The following is a 19600-nucleotide window of genomic DNA, read 5'->3' as shown; positions in this document are numbered from 1 at the left end:
AAACGCCTAATCGCACCGACTCACACTGAAAACCTCGGGAGTCATGTCGACCATGCTACTAGCCTAAAATGACCCTTCCGGAGCTGATGGAATCGTCAGAATTGGATTCTGATGTCATCTCCTTGAACTTTTGATCGAAAATGATTATTCAAAGGTTCATAAGCTCCAAAACACAAAAACTCGCAACAAGACCAAACGAACGACCAGGTGACCGAACTGTCAGTCCCAGCAAGTCATAAATGACTTGGGGTCGCTATAGGAACGCTCTAAACGACACACAAAAGGCAAGACGCAGAAATGACCATGAGGGTCATTACAAGGAAATCATAGAGTTTTCAAAATACACGCCGCTGCGAGGATATTATTGTGAGAAAGATTACTCAAGAGGTTTATGTTCGAGCAAACATGCATGGAAAACTAGCTAGGTGTTTGAATTGGCTGAATTACTATTCAATTTAGCAAATTGTGGTTAGGAGATAGGGCATAGTGATTTACTAGGCATGTCCGCGGAGTTGAAATAAGGTCGGTTGTTATTTCCTTTTTTGAATTATACGTTGCCACTTTGGTAATTAAATGTGTTTAGTTACCAAAAATAATAATTCTAATAGAATGAATTTTAAATGTTATTGATTAAAATATTTTGTATTTCTTAAAACAAAGTAAGTCATATATATTTGTGTGGTAGTAAATTCTATAGTAATATAAAATATTTTATTTAGCACTAATGGCAGAATGTACATAGACCTCAATATCCAATGCAGCTGATAAGGACCATCACAGATAAACTCATTTTTGGTTATCAGCTTTAGCAGTAGAATGCCAAATATATAAACATCAGATTTCATCGATCGTATACATGTATCCATCCAGAAAATATAAGAACAGAACACTACATTTAGTAGAGAAATTACAACAATAACAACATACTCAGTACTATAATCCCACGAGTGGGGTCTAGTTCCATAACATGTCTGTGATCCTACAATTTACAAATAGATGACTGACTGTCTCAACTTCTTTACCATACATGTAGCACAATTTGAGAGGTCGATTTTTCCCTTGCTAAGGTCGATATTCTTAGTGAATTGTGGAAAATAGAGATAGCTCTTACGTGCTAGCAATTATATTATTGTAAACTCTAAAGGAGCCAAAGACTTATAATGTTCTTAGTGTGCACTAAGTCCTCAACTCAGAAGCTAGCTTTGCCATGATCCTCGTATTTATCTGCTTTTTTCTGTTCCTATACAATTCTATTTCTTATCTATTCTTATACACAGGTGAAAGGACCATAAAATCTGATGTTTATTTTTTTGGTATTCTAGTGCTGGTGCTGATGGCCAAAAGGAAGTTTAGTTTCCTTAATGGTTTTGTTAATGTGAAAACATTAATTGAAAATGCAGCTAGACGTGGTAAAAAATATTTGATTCACGAATGCTTCAAAGAAGTTGATCATCCAACTGCATTTGATTTAACATTTCTTGTGATCCTCTGCACGGATTTTGATCCATACAAAAGGCCAACGATGAAGGATGTTATAGACGCCTTGAATGCAATGGGAATAAGAGGGGAGAAACGAAAAGAAATGAAAATGAAGCAGAAACAGAATAAGTGTTAGCTGCTATCCTGCCATCTTCTTGGATTAATTGCTTTAATGTTTTGTATAAAGTTGCTGCATTTGAGTCGAGGGACTTTTGAAAACAACATCTCTACCTCCCTGAGGCAGGGATAAAGTCTACATGCTGTGTATTGTAGACATATTTCTGATGTGCAAACTTCAAAGTATCTGTTTATCATAACTATTTATTTATCATAATGATCAGTGTTATATCCTTAAATTTTGTTATCTTAACTTTGTTTGAAATTATACTTGATCTATCATATATTTTTTTTGCTTTTACTGATATATTATCAATATTTTGCTATTATCACTTTGTTTTTTAATTAATCTTGTCTTTTAAATCTGCCTCACTTGTATCTTTGTCTAGTTTCAACTTTCAACTATAGAAGTTCTTTGAAGTTGGAACGTTGTTTGACCATTTTTTTGTAAAAATTATATAGAATCTAGCAAAATCCCGTAACTTAAGATGATAGTAATTTATTACTATACCCTTCATAAATATTAAATATTAATAATTTAACAGAACTAAATACTATATCAATACTCTAAACTACGGTCAACACACTTCATATGTCACAATACTTCTAATTCACATCAGAAATTCCATATTATGTTTTGCTTGTAATAGTAATTGCAGCCTTCGAACTACATCTACTCTTAATGCAATTTCTCATTATATTTCACTATATGTCAATATCAAAGCATTTACAACTGATTTGCTTGTCTCACTATATCGTACCAAATTGTTAGAGAAGTGAGAAATCATATATTTATTTTATGAACATTTTCTTATTAGATAAATCGAAAATCGAACTGTTATTGACAAAAAACCGATAAATCAAAAATTGATAAAAGAATATTTTATCGATTTATTATTGATAACCGAAAACCAATAAATCGAACCAATAATAAATGCCCATTTCCCAACAATGAATGCCTGTGACAGAATTAGTTGGAAAAAAGTTGTAGAAACCAATGCAAAGTGCTTATTCACATTGTTTCATTCAATTGCTACATTTTTCAGCTTACCAAATTCCCAAAATTCGAAACCCCTTTTCATTAGTTTCTTGTTTATCATAGATTTTACTTTTCTTCATTAACAATGGGCAATGCTTCTTCCTTGCTGACTCAATATGACATTGAAGAAGTTCAAGAACACTGCAATCACACATGTATGCATATTTCTCTCTTTAAAAGGATATTTTTCACTAAAGATTGTAACTTTTTGTGGGGTTTTTATTTTAATGTTTAAAAGAGGGTATTTTCTTACTAAAGTTTGCAACTTTTTCCTTTTGGGGTTATGTGGGTTTTGTCTATCAATGCTTACAAAAAGGTATTTTTTTTATTAAAATTTGTAACTTTTTTGTTTTTGGGTTATGTGTGTGTCTTATATCAATGTCTCAAAGGTGTATTTTAACTAAAGTTTGTAACTTTTTGTTTTGGGGTTATGTGGTTTTTCTTTATATCAATGTTGCAAAGTATTTTTTTTTTTTACTAAAGTTTGTGACTTTTGTTTTGGGGTTTTAGTTTCACAGCAGGAGATTCTATCATTGTACCAGAGGTTTTTGTCAACTGGATAGAAATGGTTGTGGATTTGTCTCTGGAGAAGAGTTTCTTTCAGTGCCTGAATTTGCTGTCAATCCTCTCTCTCAGGTTTGATTGTTTGTGTGATAATTATTACATGATAAAAATATGTGCTTTTGTGTAATTTACTGATAGTTGTGCGTGCAACCCGAGAATTTTTCGTTGAGTTGACTTCTTAGATGGTTGTTTAACTAATAATGTCACTTTCTTTGTTGAAGAAAATTGGAAACCAGAAGTAAGGTGACTTTTTGAGATAATAACTATTAGTTGTGTGAGCATTTGAAAAATCAATTTAATTTTCCTTATATGCTTATGTAAATACTGTTTCAGGATTTAGTTTGTATGGTTTTGTGAATTGAAGCATGCAAATGCACTAGAATGTTGTAGAAATCATGGTCTAGTTCTTTTGCATTTACTTTGAAATGGTTGTCCCCAATGTCGGAGCCAAGATTTTCACTAAATGGAATCCAAAATCTTTGTTGCTTGGACTCTCCAAAAATATTGTCGCACCATGTTGGATCCTCCAAAAAATTCACTACTTTTGGAGCATCTTGCACACACTCGTCGGTATATTTGAAGAGTCTGAGCAAGATAGTCCAAAATACAAGGAAGTAAACACTCGAAGAAGCCAAGAGGATTCAACATAAAATACATATACATAAAAAAAAACATTGACATACCTACACAATGTAATTTTCCGAAGAGTGGTGTCAATTGACTCCCCTTGGACAAATGTGGTTCTGCGACTGGTTGTCCTCGCATAATAATGAGGGAATAGTTTCTATGGCATTAATGTGCTATTTGGTGCTTGTGGGACTTTTTGTGTCAGAAAGAAGCATACCCCTACTGAACAAATTCAGTCTTTCAGATATGAAAGGTTTGGTAATGCAAGTTCGTGATACTATCTATTATAATTTCGAAGTAAGTAGAATTGAAAGATTATCCAATCTGTAAACGATAACACGAGACCTGGTTTATGTTCGGCCAGGAAAACTAGAGATGTAAGGGTAAAGAATTAACTTGAAGAAAAACATAGGTTTCATGCAGGAGAGAAAGAGAGGTACGTTGGGAACAGAGAGGTCTTTGAACGGGAAATGAAATAGAGATTAAAAAGGTACACTGATTCATCAACAGAAAGGTTATGCTAGCAGGCTAATAGATCCTACTTTCTCTTCCTTTTCTGTTCTCATTGAGCATTGATAAGAATTGTATTTTTTTAGAACATTGAGAAATGAAGTTAGAAGTTCCCGGCTCACTTTCTCTCTTCTCTCCTCTTAGCTGCTGGTATGGTGCAACTATAAATAACTTTTGATTGTGTGGCTCTTTTAGTATATCGTTTATTTGAGTTTTTGGTCAATGACCATCATTGACACGTCACAAATGCATTTTTGCAAATTCTGCCACAATAAAACTTTGTTCTTAATCATCCTTTTTCTTAATGCAGAGGCTATTAAGGATGATAGACGGGTTAAATTTCAAAGAATTTGTGGCATTCCTATCAGCCTTTAGTGCTCATGCCAGCTTGCAACAAAAGGTTGAATGTAAGGGAATTTTTCATTTTATACCTTTGATTGTCTCTTTAAAATGCATAAATCCAATCTTCTTTTGCGCTCAACTTTACTTTCTTCTGTTTAATTGTTGCTCATGTGCTTCCACTCTTTCTTATTTTTCCAGTTATATTTAGAGTTTATGATACTGACGGGAATGGAAAGGTGTCATTCAATGATATGCTGGAGGTCTTGCAAGATTTGACTGGACCATTTATATCTGAGACTCAAAGAGAGGTAGTGTTTGTCTTTTAGTTTTCCGATGCTTTTGTTTGTTATGATCTTTTTCTGATGAGAACTGAAAAAGTGTTGAGAAATAGGTGGAGTTTCTTTGTATCTTACTTTATTCTGTTTTGGAAAGTATACTTAGTAAAATGACGTCAAGGCATTCAATCTCTGGATTGTTCTTGATTACCTTGTAACATTCTGATGTAGGGAGCTTTCAACTGGCCTATAGTTGCACTATAGTAAAATGGAGATCTATAGGACTTGATACTGGCAGAGACTTTGGAGATTAATACGGGGTTCTTATTGTTTTAAGGTTAATGATTCGAAGAATCACGGAAAGGAAAGGTTTTTAGTTGTTCTATATGTAAATCAGTAGAGTAAGAGAAGAAAAGTAGTCTAGAAATCCCACCATAGAAGTAAAAATGCAGTAAAGTATTTACTAAAGCTTCCCCGAAAGCCTTCAAATTAACTCATATATTCTGCACTATTAATTCCAAAAACATAAATGGATATTTATGAGCACCAGTTTTCTAAGTCGGTTAGTCCTACTAAAATTGCTGCTAAACAATAAGAATATAAATTGACTTTTAAGACAAGTGGAAATTTTATCTTTAGAAGATATTAAACAACGTGATCATAAACTCATAGAGAGATTTCTCTTTCTTTCTTCTGTGTGTCCATGTCACCTTTTAACACATCTGAAATGAGAAAGGAGTATCATCCCGAGAAGAATGCATAACTATATTTACTTGGATTTTGGTAATCACTCTTTTGAAAACGAGGCGTAGAGAATCCCCTTAAAAACATTTACAAGTTAAAATCATTCTTCCACTTTTTTATAGTTTGATTTGCTTTCAGTTTTTGCCTTGAATTTGGTTTCTTCTAATCTGTCTAAGCCTAGTTAGTAGAGTTATCTGATACATACTTTGGTACCATGGATTAGTCGTGGTACGTGCAAGTTAGTTGGAACAGCACTTTTATATAAAGCAGAAAGTAAAAAACGCTAACGATAAACTTGGGAACAGTTTTTTCTATCACAGACCTGGGGACCTTATACATTTCTTAGCTCTTATTTCATGTTTTATTTTGTTCACATGTTCACCTTTAACCTAACAAAAAGATTAGCAACTTATTCTGATTTCGTTTAACTATAGTAATGCTACTCTACTTCGCTCTTTCCATTTGTTGCCATAGGAAGTGCTTAATTGAAGACTTAAAAACATAGCAAGTATTTAGCAGGAAATGTCAACTTTTTAAAGAAGCTGAGAAGAAAAATTCAAATATAGCAAATCGAGTGCAGTTCGTCAACATGCTATCATTCGTTGAGAAAATATAGGTGTACTCAGGAGATTATTCATTATGGTTTGGATTACGTTACAGATGTAATCCTTTTTTTTTTTGTACAATTTACTTGATTGTGAAGTAAACAAGTTGTCAATGAGAACATTTTGACGGTGGTTCACTGAAGAAGCCACCTTCTATAAAGTTTACCTGAAAAAGAAATGGGACCTTGTGTTTAACTCCAGTTTTCTTTCCATCTATGCAGCAAGTTTTGACGCGTGTTCTTGAGGAAGCCGGATACAGCAAGGATTCTTCACTAGTCCAATCTGACTTCCTGAAGGTAAATATTGGACATTTGACACTCAATGCTGTTTGTTTCTTCTTGCAAGTTTCTGGTCGATCTTTGACAGATTAATTAACGGTTCTCTAGACATACCAATTGCTCTTGCCTCTTGTTAAAATCTCTCCTTCTGAGGATATGATGTGATATATGCATTAATGCATTTGTATAAAAGGTGTCATGTGAATTTAGACAAGGTTCAATGTTAGATCAAACACAAGATTTAGACAAACTTTGCCTCAACTCTTTTATCGTTATGGTTGGGAAGCTTGATATGTTTTGACTATGGGAAAGTTACAAGTTGCAGTGTAGGAAAGCAGGTACGGAGAAATGTCAAGCAGCAAGTTGGTTGTCATCCTGCTTGGTACATAATGAAAAGCAAAACTAGTAAACTTCTAAGGCTCCGTGTAGTGAGTTGAGTTAGAAATTTCATGAATATTTGAATAAGATTAAAGCATCTTCATATCTACTGTCAAAATTATTCAGACTTGAAGGATTTGCAAATGCTTCCTGCAATATTGGGATACCAAATGGAAGTATCATTCCTAAATCACAAAATAAACTCTAGAACTGCTGAAATTCATGCAAACTGATAGCTCCTTTGATGTTTGGTTTTTATGTACTGAAAACTACGTATGAAGTTACACACACCCTTTTCCTCGCGCTGCTTAACTCTTCTAGACATCCTTATAGCTTGTCATGTTCAGTTTTTACCTCCTCTACGCGTCCCTTACATCATTACGTGATAACAACTCATTGAATTAAACATTATAACATGACTTTTAGTCCGTGTCATCGGATCAGCTTATCAGTGGGATGAGAAAAGTAAAGTAGCACTACTTCCAATTTGAGATGTGTGTGTCACTTGCATCATAACATGATCATTACTTGTCGAAATCAACGTTGTAATATGAGTTTGATCCGTTTCACTGGATCAGCTTATCAGTGTGTGAGAAAAGTAAATTGGAAATTTCAACATATTGATTTCTGAATTTCCTTGGTTTGGTTGAATGATATTGACAAAGCTACTATGTTTGCAGATTCTTGGCAGCTCTGATCTGAAGATGGAAGTTGAAATTCCAGTAGATTGAAAAATGACTTTGCTTTAGTTGACATTAGCATAGAATTTGCACCATCAAGACTTAAACAAAAGCTCCTTTTGAATTACTAAATTTAATACATGTTATGATGAAGTATATATATGTTGTTGAACATATGTAAAACTCAGGTTATTATTCACATCATAATGGTTGAACATTATACCATGTTGCAATCCTGCTTGAATACTTCTTTTGGGCCGAGGGTTTATTGTAAACAACATTTCTACTCTACAAAGGTAGGTTAAGGTCAGAGAGTACCCTCTATCTTGATCTCAGATACTAAAGGTAGGTTTGGTTTGATTTTCATTAAAAATAATTAAACTAATTATGTTGATTCAAATCAATATAAAGTCGATTTTTTTAATTTCAATTTTAATCGATTCTTTAGATTTTTTACATAATGATTAAAAAAGAGATCAAATATATTTTTCACTTATGTGATAAGCTAGAGAATAAAAACATTAAATGAATAGAAATCTTCAAAAAGACGGTAAAATTCATATGAATACAAAATAATTTCATTGAAATATCAACGTTCAATATATTAGATTTATAAGATTAAAGGCTACCGTCAAACTGAATACAAAACAAAATATTTACAAAGTAGATTGTTACTTCAATTTGAAAAATTATAACAATATAATTGTAGAATACAAAACAAAAAATTTAGAAAGTCCAAATTTGAAAATAATTTATCTAAACATTGAAAACTATGAACTAATTTAAAATATATTGACAACGGAGATTATAATTAATATTTTTTTATGCATAAAATAAAATAATTATATATATTATGTCCGCTTAGTTTGAGTTTGATATGACTTTTTAATATCAAATCAAATTAAGAGTGGTCAATTTTTTTTAAACGACAAACCAATTAAAATTTTTTTTCTCCATTTGGATTGATTTGATGATTCAATTTAATTTGATGATTTGACTTGTACACCTACGCATGCTTTTCTTCTATCTTAAAAATATAAATGAGAGACAAATGTCCACTACTGACCAAGTAAACTTTACCAAATTGCGAAACTAATTCTATTTAATTACGATGTTAATTACTTCTCTGCATTAATTGTTTCCTTAATTAGCTTTAAATTAAATACAAAAATCATTAATCACTTTCGAGGAGAAACTTAAATACAAGAGGGCAGAGGCCCCTCTTAATTTTGTGTTTGGTTGAGCAATATTTTATCTAGAAAAACTTTTTTTTTTTTGAAAATAACAAAACTCTATTAAAGTAAGATAAATTATTATGGTATAGAAGCAATGTAATTAATTTATGAAAATATAACTTGGATTATTTACTAATGTAACTTATTTTGTCTGGTTAAATTAAGTCCATCTGTGCTAAAATTGTTTTTAGTATGTAATTCGAATTGAAGCAAGAAAAAACTTATTAAATATTTTCAGATTTGATATATATATATATATATTCAAAGAAAAAAAATATTTTCCAAGATTAAAATTATAAAAATAAAATAAAAAGATTTTAAAAAATTATTAACCGTTAGACGGGTTGAAATATGACCAACTAAGCACAAAATTCTACTCTGCGAATCACAAATCAACAACAATATAATGAAATTGTTGAAAAATGATATGATATCAGGCCTTACGGAAAAAAGGTCAACTGATTAAATCAGATACGTGACAATCAATCAATTATATATAAATGAAGACTTTTGTTGACTAACATACGATATGTTTGATCTAAGATCCATCAAAGACGATCATACTCCAAGAACATTTTACTCTATAATCTTCAATCAAACTCTTGTGAAATAAATAATACGACACTTCGTATTTATAATCTAACTCATTTTAACTCAAGTACTCATATCCATTCAACATTCATTAATATGATACCATACATTATTGAAAACTCATACTCGATATTCTGGATCCGCCCCGATATTTCTTTGAATCCTCTTACAATGAGCATGCTCTGGAACATTGAATAAGTAGTATGGTCGGCCATAAATAAAGACAGACATAATAAATTTATTATTTAACGACTTTTTAAATAAAAACTTTAATTTTATAAGTCCATTTTCACCGTTTTTTTCCGTTGACTAACGACCCCATGTGTAATTATTATAATAATAATAGTTATTATTTTATTTTATTTTTAAAAAGAGTGACAAGTGTAATCATTTGTTTGTGGAGTTAATAAAATTAATAAAATATAATACTTGACTTTTGTTTTAGTGTGTTCTTTTGAAAGAAGTTAATTTATGTTAAACTATACTTACAAGCTGGTTAAAAGTATATAATAATGATTAAAGCTAAACTAAACCCAATTACAATGAAAAGTGTTAGACATAATAATTATGACAACACAACATACATATTTGGCTTAATTTCATAACTGAATTGATAAAAGAAATTTTCAGTTATAACTGAGGAATGTAATATCATATTCGACCAATCGCAATACATATATGATTTTTTTTCCTGAAGTTTATCGGTGCACGTGTACTCCCATTCTTACAGGTGGGTTTGCCTTTGTCCTCAATTTAATTAAAACATATTAAAATACAAATACGTAAAATAAATTCAATAATGAAGAAGACAGGTTGAAAACAAGAGAATTGTAATATTATTGATTAGACTGAAAAATAGTTAGCCTGTGCTACTGCTAAAGTAATTTGTTATAAAAAATACATTTTCCATTAACAAGTCACGAGTATTAATTGGATTGGTGGACTTTAGATACCATACGACAACAATACTTACAATAACGAATTCAATGTAATTTCACAAGTAACGTTTGAGGAGATTGTTGCATACACAATCTTAACCCTACCTTGTGCACGTAGAAAGATTATTTTTGAAGAACCTTCAACTCAGTGAAGAAGTCATGTACAAAAAAATAATGATGAACATAGTAATAGCAACAACATATAATACGAATTCCTACTTCAAAGTTATGATGATGTCATTTTAATTTATTTATTTTACTTCTAATTTTTTTAATTAGTGCTTAATTAAGGGGATAAAATCAAGATATTAGTCACCTAGAAATTGGGTGGCATAAACGGACAGCCAAAATCTAGGCCTACCTTTCCTTTTTGTAAAAGACAAATCAACAAACCGTTACAAAAACCAACTTTTTTTTTTAATCTGAAAAATTATTTTTCCACTAGTTGGGATTTTTTTAAAAAAAATTGATTTTTTTTAATCAAAAATTAATATCTCTTTGAATCTTCTAGTGGGGTTTCGTTATTTTTCAATTCTTGAATTGTGTTTCACTTTATGTTGCTTTTTGGTTTGTGGGGTTTTTAAAGAATCAACATTTCTTTATTTTTTGAAGGAAAAAAAAAAAAGGTTGTTCATAAATATCCAGAAAAGAATCTTGATTTTGTTTTTTCACTAGTGGGTTCATTTTCTTTTTTCAAAAAGATTGATTCTTTGTATTAAAATTTGACATTTTGTTTGAATATTTTGGTGGGGTTTCCTTTTTTGTGAAGTTTGGTTTGTGGGGTTTTGAAGAATGAGCATTTCTTGATTTTTATGAAGAGAAAAGGAAAAAGAAGAAGATGGGTGATTTGTGTTTCTTGATTGGGTCAATTCTTGTGGGTTTATCAGACTCTTCTTCTCTGTTGTAAATTAGGTAAACTCAAAGTTCCTCAGCTCTGTTTATGCAATGATCATTTGTTAGATTTTTCTTGATGCTGAGATTGTTTGTTTCTTGATATAAAGATTACATATTTCATATTTCTCTGTTAATGTTGTTGTTGTTGTAATGTTGAGATTGCCTAACAATAACATACCTAGTGTATTTCGACGAGTGGGGTATGGGGATGTAGAGTGTATGCATATCTTACCCCTACTTTGGGAGTTAGAGAGACTATTTTTGATAGACGCTCGTCTTAAGAATGTTGAGATTGCCTGTTTCTTAATATAAAGATTACATATTTCATATTTCTCTTTTAATGTTGAGATTGCCTAACAACAACATACCTAGTGTATTCCCACATGTTTGGTTTGGAGAGGGTAGAGTGTATGTAGACCTTACCCCTACTTTGGGAGGTAAAAAGATGGTTTTCAATAAGACCCTTGGCTCGAAAATGTTGAGATTGTTTCTCAAATAGTGTTGAGATTGCCTAACAATAACATACCTAGTCGGGTATGGGGAGGTAGAGTGTCTGCAAACCTTATCCCTACCTTGGGAGGTAGAGATGCTATTTATGATAGACCCTCGCTTCAATTTCATGTTGTATACTGTTGGCATGGGATGAATTTAAGTGGGAAACATGGTTAGTGAGAATTACAGAGGGTCTATGGAAACAACTCTCTCTACCCCACAAAGGTAGGGGTAGGATTTGTGTACATTCTACCTTCCCAGACCTCACTTGTGGGACTACACTGAGTAGTATGTTGTTGGTTAGTGAGAATTCCTAATGCCGACTCTAACTTGTTTGAGACTCAGACATAGTTTGTTGTTGTAATTGATGAGAAATGCAAAGTTTAAGCCTTTTTTTCCTTGAGTGAACACTAAATTGGTTAAAATACTAAATGGGATTATGGTTGTGATGACAGCTGAAGTTTTGATTGTTGGTTATAAATTGAATCAGAAAAGTTAATCATTGTCAATCTTTTCTTCTGTCATCGCAGAAAACGTGTAGTTACTCTTCCGGTTAGATGGCTGACAGTTATATGTCTCAACTTGATGTTGCTTCATTGAAGGACACTCTATGTGCTCAACAACAGCTTCTACAGAAGCTTTACAGTGAATTGGATGAGGAAAGAGAAGCCTCCTCCAGTGCGGCTAGTGAAGCGTTATCAATGATCTTACGTCTCCAAGGAGAAAAAGCTGCAGTAAAAATGGAAGCCGAGCAGTACAAGCGATTGGCTGAGGAGAAAATGTGTCATGCCGAGGAATCATTAGCCATTTTCGAGGATCTTTTCTATGGAAAGGAGATGGAGATAGCTGCATTGGAGTATCAGGTTCAAGCTTATCGGTATAAGCTGTTGAGCATGGGGTGTGTAGATCCCGGGGTCGGTGAATTTAAATATCCTGAGAATTTGTTGCAAAGAAACGAGAATTTAGCAGGCGAAATGAATCTCCAAGCCCTTGGAAGGCGTAATTCCCCCCCTCCTTTTCCCCTGAAAATTCCAAAGAGGGGTGCTATGGAAATAGATGATTCAAGTTCGGAAATAGATTCAAATTCGAAAACAGTGGAGGAATATACAGGGCAAGAGATGAATGAACAGCAGTCGGATACAGAGAGGAAGACGGATATTTCCATTTCCACGACTGGAAGTATCAATTCGTATTGGCAACAGATTCGGAAGTTGGATGATCGAGTGAAAGATATTACAGGAGTTAGCTACGCGAACTTGAGGAGTGAAACGAGGTCTCCTTCACCACTTTCTCAAAGAAGCATTAAGATAAGCAAATCGGAAAATGAAATGTACCAGCCGCCTAAGCTTCACGTGAGCAAATCAGAAAATGACTCACCTGCTGATTCTGGTTGTTCTCCGAATGTTCTTGATGTCTTCGAAGTGCCTCGAGCAGATAAGGATACCATTGATAGCGGATTGCCTCCTAAACATGATCGCAAGATGGTTTCACATAACGATGAAAGGCTCGAGAGACCTGATTCTTCCCAACAAGAGGCTGTAAAATCATCGGTTAGAGATGAAGCTGATGTGCTAAAGAAGTACTTTGTATCTGCACAGCAAGAGAACAAGCTACGAAGAGCAAGTGAAGCTGCTGCTATTACCTGCCATTTGGCAATATCTCGCCCTACAACCAGCATTTCCGAGATTAGCGAGTCTCATCAGCCCAATCGAACATCTGAGATAGTTGAAGTTGGAAGAGAAGCGTCAAGATATGAAATGGCTCGAGAAGAAGAACTGAAGTTGTTACACGACATTAAAGAGCAACTAAATTTGATGCACTCTGAAATCCAAAGTTTGAAAAGCGACAAACTCCCTCCAAGTGACGACGAACCATCCTTACTTCTTCTATCAGAGGTAGGTAGATTTCATCTAAGTTCCTCCATTCTTCTGATTCTAGTTACTCGTATTCAGTTGCAACATGTGAAAAATGTTACTCCCTCCGTTTCAATTTGTTTGTCTGGTTTTGACTTGACACGGAGTTTTAAAAAGTAAAGAAAACATTTTGAATCTTGGAAAGTTAGAGTTAAAGAGTTGTCAAAAAAGGAAAGTGACATTTTTTTAAAACGGACTAAAAAGGAAGGTAAGACAAATAAATTAACAGTCTTTACCATTTTGAACAGGCAATGGTTCACTTTTGGCTCTGATGGATCTATCTAAAGCTCGAGCGCCAGCAGTCACCTGGAGTAGCCTCGGCCGTTACATAATCAAGATGCTGCCATTCTGTGACTTCTGGATACTGTAAGAGTATTTTTGGCTTTATTGTGTGGTTGCGGAGAGATTGAATACGTTTGTAAATTGATCGTGTAGAGTGTACAGTACTGTATAGCCTTCATCTCATCAACTTAGTTGCATCAAGGAGAGGAATGTTTTCACATTTGTTAATATTTTGACAACAGTTTTTTGTTTTGACGTCTGAAACAGTCTCTCTATCATGCAAAGGTAGAGGTAAAGTCTGTGTACATCCTACCCTACCCAGACCCCCGCTCATTGGTGTAAGTTCATTTGTGATTTGTGAGTGGTGCTACCACATTTTGTTTGTTTCTTAATTGTGTTATGTTAACTGAGGGAGTATTTCTTTTATTTGTATAGATACCTGGACTTTAAGAATGTTATTGCATATTTCAATAATAAAGATTGGAAAAAGCTCAAATATGTCATTGAAGGCTCATCTATGTTATCCGTTAAAAGTTTGGCTCATCTATGTCATTTTCGTTTGAGAAAAGGCTCATCCATGCTATTATTTGTTAGCTGAAAATAGTTCCGGTTTTGCAAAATTATTTTTTATACATGGTCAATTATGATTTGGCCACATCATTAATTAAATTCTTTTTTTAAAAAAAATGGCTCAAATATGCCATTGAACTTTCAGAAAAGGCTCATCTATGTCGTCCGTTAAAAGTTTGGCTCATTTATGTCATTTCAGTTGACAAATAATGGCATGAGTGAGCCTTTTCTCAAACAAATTAAATTTAATGTATATATTATGTATATTTCGATCATGATGATAAATTAGTTAACCGAACGGTATATATCTGTAACTTTCCCAAAATTAATTTAGAGTGGAGTTTTCTTTCTTGAATTGCTAATGCCAATACTCCTTATTTTGCAATCATAAAAAGTTATTGGTGAACTTAATTAGTTTATTATTTATTTAGTGAGTTTGGCAAAATACCAACTTTCCACTTAGCTATAAAAAATATATATCTAAAATTTGATATTAATGGTAGGCTGAAAAGATCCTATAAGTGCATTTTGACTATGCAAGATATGATTTGTCAGATAACACCAAAAATATTAGTGTTAAAGAGGAGATTTGTTCTTTTTACTATTAATTAAAATAATGTTGAGATAATTAAATTGCTATTAAGTTTTAAATAGTTGTCATAACTATTTTAACAGCAAAAAAGGCTACATTTGGTTGGTTGCATGTCTAATTAGCAGTATAGCCTTGAATAATGTGATGCTCATGATAGAGGGCGGCTTAAAAAGAGCAAGGGTGGAGCTACATTTTCACTTACGACTTCAGCAGAACTCAATAGCTACGGCTCAAATTTTGTATTTGTATTTAAGAATTTATTTAATATGTGTGAATAATTTATCGAGAACTTAATAAGAAGCATTATTTAGAATTCAGAACTCATTAACTTAAAATATTTGTTCTTCTCTAAAAATAAAAATAAAGAACTGACATACTTCGAAGTTGACAAGCTTCTGAAGAAGAAGGTACATAACATATCAAGCGAATTTCACATCGAAATAAAAGAAGAATGTGAAGAGTTTATAAGGTATAGCACAAATTCACATAATACACACACTTTTAGCGTCGATGCCGGTGTAGCCCGAGGGATAAATCCGCGAGGTTTGTTAGGTCAAAGTAGACAATAGGGCTTGAATCATGACAAATATTGTAGTAAAAAACATTACTAATATTTTAAACAAAAAGAATTCTTCTGTAGTTCACCTGAAGGGTAGTCTTGGTGCACGAACCATCCCACGTTCACGTAGAATCCAGAGAAGGTCCGCACCCCAAGAAGGAACAATTAAAAAGGTAAAAAAAAAAGAACATAGAAGTACAATGAATAAAGTTAAAAGGTACATTGTTAGATATTAAAAAAAAAACTGTTCAACTTTTTGTTGTGACATCTTCAGTAACACTGTTTGAAGAACTTGAAACATACTGTTTTAACCTTCCAATTTCAAGTGCAACATCCAACATTGTTGGCCTAGTTGATGGATTGTACTGAGTACACATTAAGCCAAGTTCAATCAACTCTAACACGATATCGTGCCATAAATTGCTATCGCGTTGAACTGTTGTACATCTTTGTAATGCTTCATCAATCATAGCCTCGAGTTTATGTGAATACTGACTCTTCACCCATTCGTGTAAGCTCGAGCCTTGTTGAAATAGAACGTCTGTGGGACGTTTACCTGTCACAATCTCGAGTAACAAAACTCCAAAGCTAAATACATCTCCTTTTGTTGAAGCCCTCCTTCCCATTCCATATTCTACAATCAAAGAAACAGAAACTTTAGTCATATAAATTGAAATGAATTAGATAGAATCATAGAATAGAACTATTATTTGTTACTAACCAGGAGCAATGTAACCAATTGATCCACAAAGTAATCCATCTGTTGAGTTGTAATTAACTGATTCGTCGATAGGATTAGTATTTTCCTCAACAGCTTTTACTAATGTTGAAATCCCAAAATCAGTCACCAAAGCTGTCATGTTGTAATCAAGAAGGATATTGCTTGGTTTTAGATCACAATGCACGACTTTAACAGGCGAATAGTGGTGGAGATACGACACTCCTTCTGCTACATCACTGCAAATGTTAACCAATTGAGCTAAGTCAAGTTGATGTCTCAGCCCATGGCTCGGGTACAGATGGTTCTCTAGGCTTCCGTTTGACATCAGAGGGAACACGAGAGCTTTGAAGTCCGGTCTGCTACATGTCGTTATGATCCTTATCAAGTTCCTATGTCTAGTCCTTTTCAAGATTTGACATTCCCTTTTGAAACTCCCTGATATCTCTCCACCTCCTTTTGTGTCAATCACTTTAACAGCTATGCTCATGTTGTTCTTCAGCACTCCTTTATAAACACGCCCATATCGTCCTGCTCCTATTAAACTCGAGCTGCTAAAACCTCCCGTTGCTTCAATCAGCTGCATACGAGATATCCTCGGGTACTTTTGCTCTTTCCTCCCACCTCCTTGCTCCACATCTTCAATTACCTTGCTTTTATTAAAACTCGCGAATTGGTTCCTGAATCTTGATCTTAGGAGGAGAGGGTACCCGACTATGCAAAATATAGGAGTAATAAGCAATGAAAGGAGGATTGTGATAATGAAATGTCTACCCCTCTTTTTATGGCAACTTTTCATCCCTTGTACTGAGCCACAAAGCTTAAAATTTCCCATGAATGAGCTCATGGTTAGTGATGAAAATGCACCAGTATCTGTCACGTTCCCCGAGAAATGGTTATAGGAGAAGTTGAGGTTCTGCAAAGTCGACGATGCTTGAAATGTCTGTGGTATTTCCCCACTCAACACATTGAATGAAACGTCGATTTCCTTAAGGTAAGGCAATCTTCCTATCGAAGATGGAAGAGGTCCTTCTAAGGAATTACGCGATAGATTCAAGTATTCGAGAGCAATGCAGCTGCCAAGCTGTGAAGGGACATTAGACGAAAGATTATTCGAAGACAAGTCAATTGCCAACACCATATCCATTTTGCTGAGCTCTAAAGGAATTGGACCATGTAAGTAATTACTAGACAAGTTCAGATAGAGCTTCAAACTACTCAATCCAGCAACTGCACTTGGAATCGTCCCCGTGATTCTGTTGTGAGAAAGATCAAGTATTTCCAAGTTAACACAATCACCTAAGCTCGGGGGAATCGTTCCAGAGAGGTGATTATCATGCAACAAAAGCCTCCTTAATTGCGGAAGATTAGCAAAGGTATTTGGGATTAATCCAGAGAGGTTGTTTTTCGACAGATCAAGAAGGCCTAAATGAGAAACATTTCCAAAAGCAGAAGGAATGACACCAGAGAGTGAGTTATTCGACAGATAAAGCCTCTCAAGTTTCCCCATTCGACACAACTCAGGAGGAATTGTACCATTCAGATGATTACTAGACAAGTTCAATAGAGTAATATTTACAAGACTCGAAATTTGTGTTGGGATAGGACCATAGATAAGATTATCGTCGAGATGTATCTGTGCAAGGTTCTTGGAGATGTTACCGATAATAGGAGGCAACTCCCCACCAAGATTATTCCCAGCTAACTCAAGTTCTTGCAAGTTAGTAGAATTAACTAAAGACGCGAAAAAAGGCGTCAGGTCAGTATTACCACTATGACTATCAAAGTTGTTGTAAGACAAATACAAAAACTGTAACTTTGGCATTTTACTTACAATATCAGAAGGAAGCTCACCACTCAACGAATTCGATTCAAGATCAAGCCATTCTAGCTTTGTAGATTTCGAAAGAGCAATAGGAACTTCACCAACAAGTCCATTAGACCATAGAAGAAGAAACTTCAAACCACTCAACTCACAATGATCATTCATAGGGATCTCACCGCGAAGCGAATTGTTAGAAAGGTCCATATACTGTAATGAAGCAGAGCAATTACAGAACAAAGACAGAGGAATTGCACCAGAAAGATTGTTTGTTCCCAAATCAAGATACTTCAATTCATGAAGGAATCCTAACTCGTTTGGGATTTCTCCTTCGAGGAGATTAGAAGACAAACTAAGCTGATTTAGCTTAACAAGATTGCCTAATTCAGCTGGAATTTGTCCTTCTAATAAGTTACCAGACAAATCAAGAATCTGCAAGAAAGAGAGCCCAGAGAGAGAAGGAGAAATCGTTCCACGTAACGAATGATGACTAAGATCAAGCTCAACAACTCTATGAATTTTCTTGTCACATACAATTCCTGTCCAATTACATACATGAATGTTGGAAGAATTCCAACTTTCTAATACATGAAATGGATCAGAAACAATCATAGACATGAACGAAACAAGCGAATCACGATCATTTAACATAATTTGATCATTTTTTTGGCCTAAAACTAAAGAGAAAACCATGATCAAGAAGAAGAAATTGTACGTGGAAAACTTAGAACAGCCCATTTTTTGTTATTATTACTATTGCACCAATCATGAAAATTTGAATAGTGAGAAATAAATGAAACTACCTAGATGTATATATATATATGCAAGGGCGAACGCGAAGGGGTGAAGGGTCCAATTGAACTTCCTTCGTCGAAATATTATACTATAAAAATAAATTGTACATATATGTATATGCACGGGCGAATGCGGAGGGGTGCAAGGGGTCCATCTGAACTTTCTTCGTTGAAGTATTATACTATCGAAACAAATTGTTTAAAATTCCTTTGGTATAAATTTTTTTTTTTAAAAAAAATTCTGACTCCGTCACTGTATATATATGTGTGGACTTATCCTAAAAATTAAAATTATTATAAATAGGGAAAAACAATTAAAATATGTTTTGTTTTGTGCCTAACTAGAGTTGAAGAAGTGGCGCCAATGATTTTTGACTTGAAAAAAAAGGTCAAATAGTTAGACATGGAACACGTGTGAACGTGTTTGAATGCCACTTGTGTATTGTTAAGTTCATCCCGCGTAAATTTATCGATGAATTTGAGTTAACGATTGAATTTAAGTTATATACGTTGATAGTACGAAATATTAGTATTAATTAAATGCCATGACAATCATGAATTA

The 19600-nt window shown here is 33.7% G+C and overlaps 2 protein-coding genes and 1 pseudogene across 2 annotated transcripts; 2 read left to right on the top strand and 1 right to left on the bottom strand.

Moving 5' to 3' along the window:
• Positions 1 to 2575: 2575 nt before the first annotated feature.
• Positions 2576 to 7884, top strand: LOC102603248 (calcineurin subunit B-like; annotated as a pseudogene).
• A 3232-nt stretch (positions 7885 to 11116) lies between these two features.
• Positions 11117 to 14441, top strand: LOC102602908 (uncharacterized). The gene is made up of 3 exons (XM_006343547.2): positions 11117 to 11314; positions 12319 to 13683; positions 13950 to 14441. Exons 2-3 carry the CDS (start codon positions 12346 to 12348, stop codon positions 13971 to 13973), a joined length of 1362 nt encoding a protein of 453 aa, XP_006343609.1. The 5' UTR covers positions 11117 to 11314; positions 12319 to 12345; the 3' UTR covers positions 13974 to 14441.
• Positions 14442 to 15784: 1343 nt separating this feature from the next.
• On the bottom strand, positions 15785 to 18982 carry LOC102586559 (putative leucine-rich repeat receptor-like serine/threonine-protein kinase At2g24130). Its single transcript, XM_006343666.2, has 2 exons — positions 16426 to 18982; positions 15785 to 16338 (listed from the first exon to the last, which is right to left on the bottom strand). Exons 1-2 carry the CDS (start codon positions 18980 to 18982, stop codon positions 15953 to 15955), a joined length of 2943 nt encoding a protein of 980 aa, XP_006343728.1. The 3' UTR covers positions 15785 to 15952.
• Between the last annotated feature and the right edge of the window lie 618 nt (positions 18983 to 19600).

This window comes from Solanum tuberosum, unplaced genomic scaffold (assembly GCF_000226075.1).
Source record: "Solanum tuberosum cultivar DM 1-3 516 R44 unplaced genomic scaffold, SolTub_3.0 scf00047, whole genome shotgun sequence".
Classification (NCBI taxonomy): Eukaryota; Viridiplantae; Streptophyta; class Magnoliopsida; order Solanales; family Solanaceae; genus Solanum; species Solanum tuberosum.
Note: the sequence above shows the minus strand (reverse complement) of the source record. Positions and strands in the feature narration are given on the sequence as shown.

Bases quoted from the DNA above. Each gene is read 5' to 3' on its own strand.
- LOC102602908 (XM_006343547.2), top strand. From the start codon at position 12,346: ATGGCTGACAGTTATATGTCTCAACTTGATGTTGCTTCATTGAAGGAC. The intron at 13,684-13,949 runs GTAGGTAGATTT...CATTTTGAACAG, and splicing joins CCTTACTTCTTCTATCAGAG to GCAATGGTTCACTTTTGGCT.
- LOC102586559 (XM_006343666.2), bottom strand. From the start codon at position 18,982: ATGGGCTGTTCTAAGTTTTCCACGTACAATTTCTTCTTCTTGATCATG. The intron at 16,339-16,425 runs GTTAGTAACAAA...CTTTGATTGTAG, and splicing joins AATTGGTTACATTGCTCCTG to AATATGGAATGGGAAGGAGG.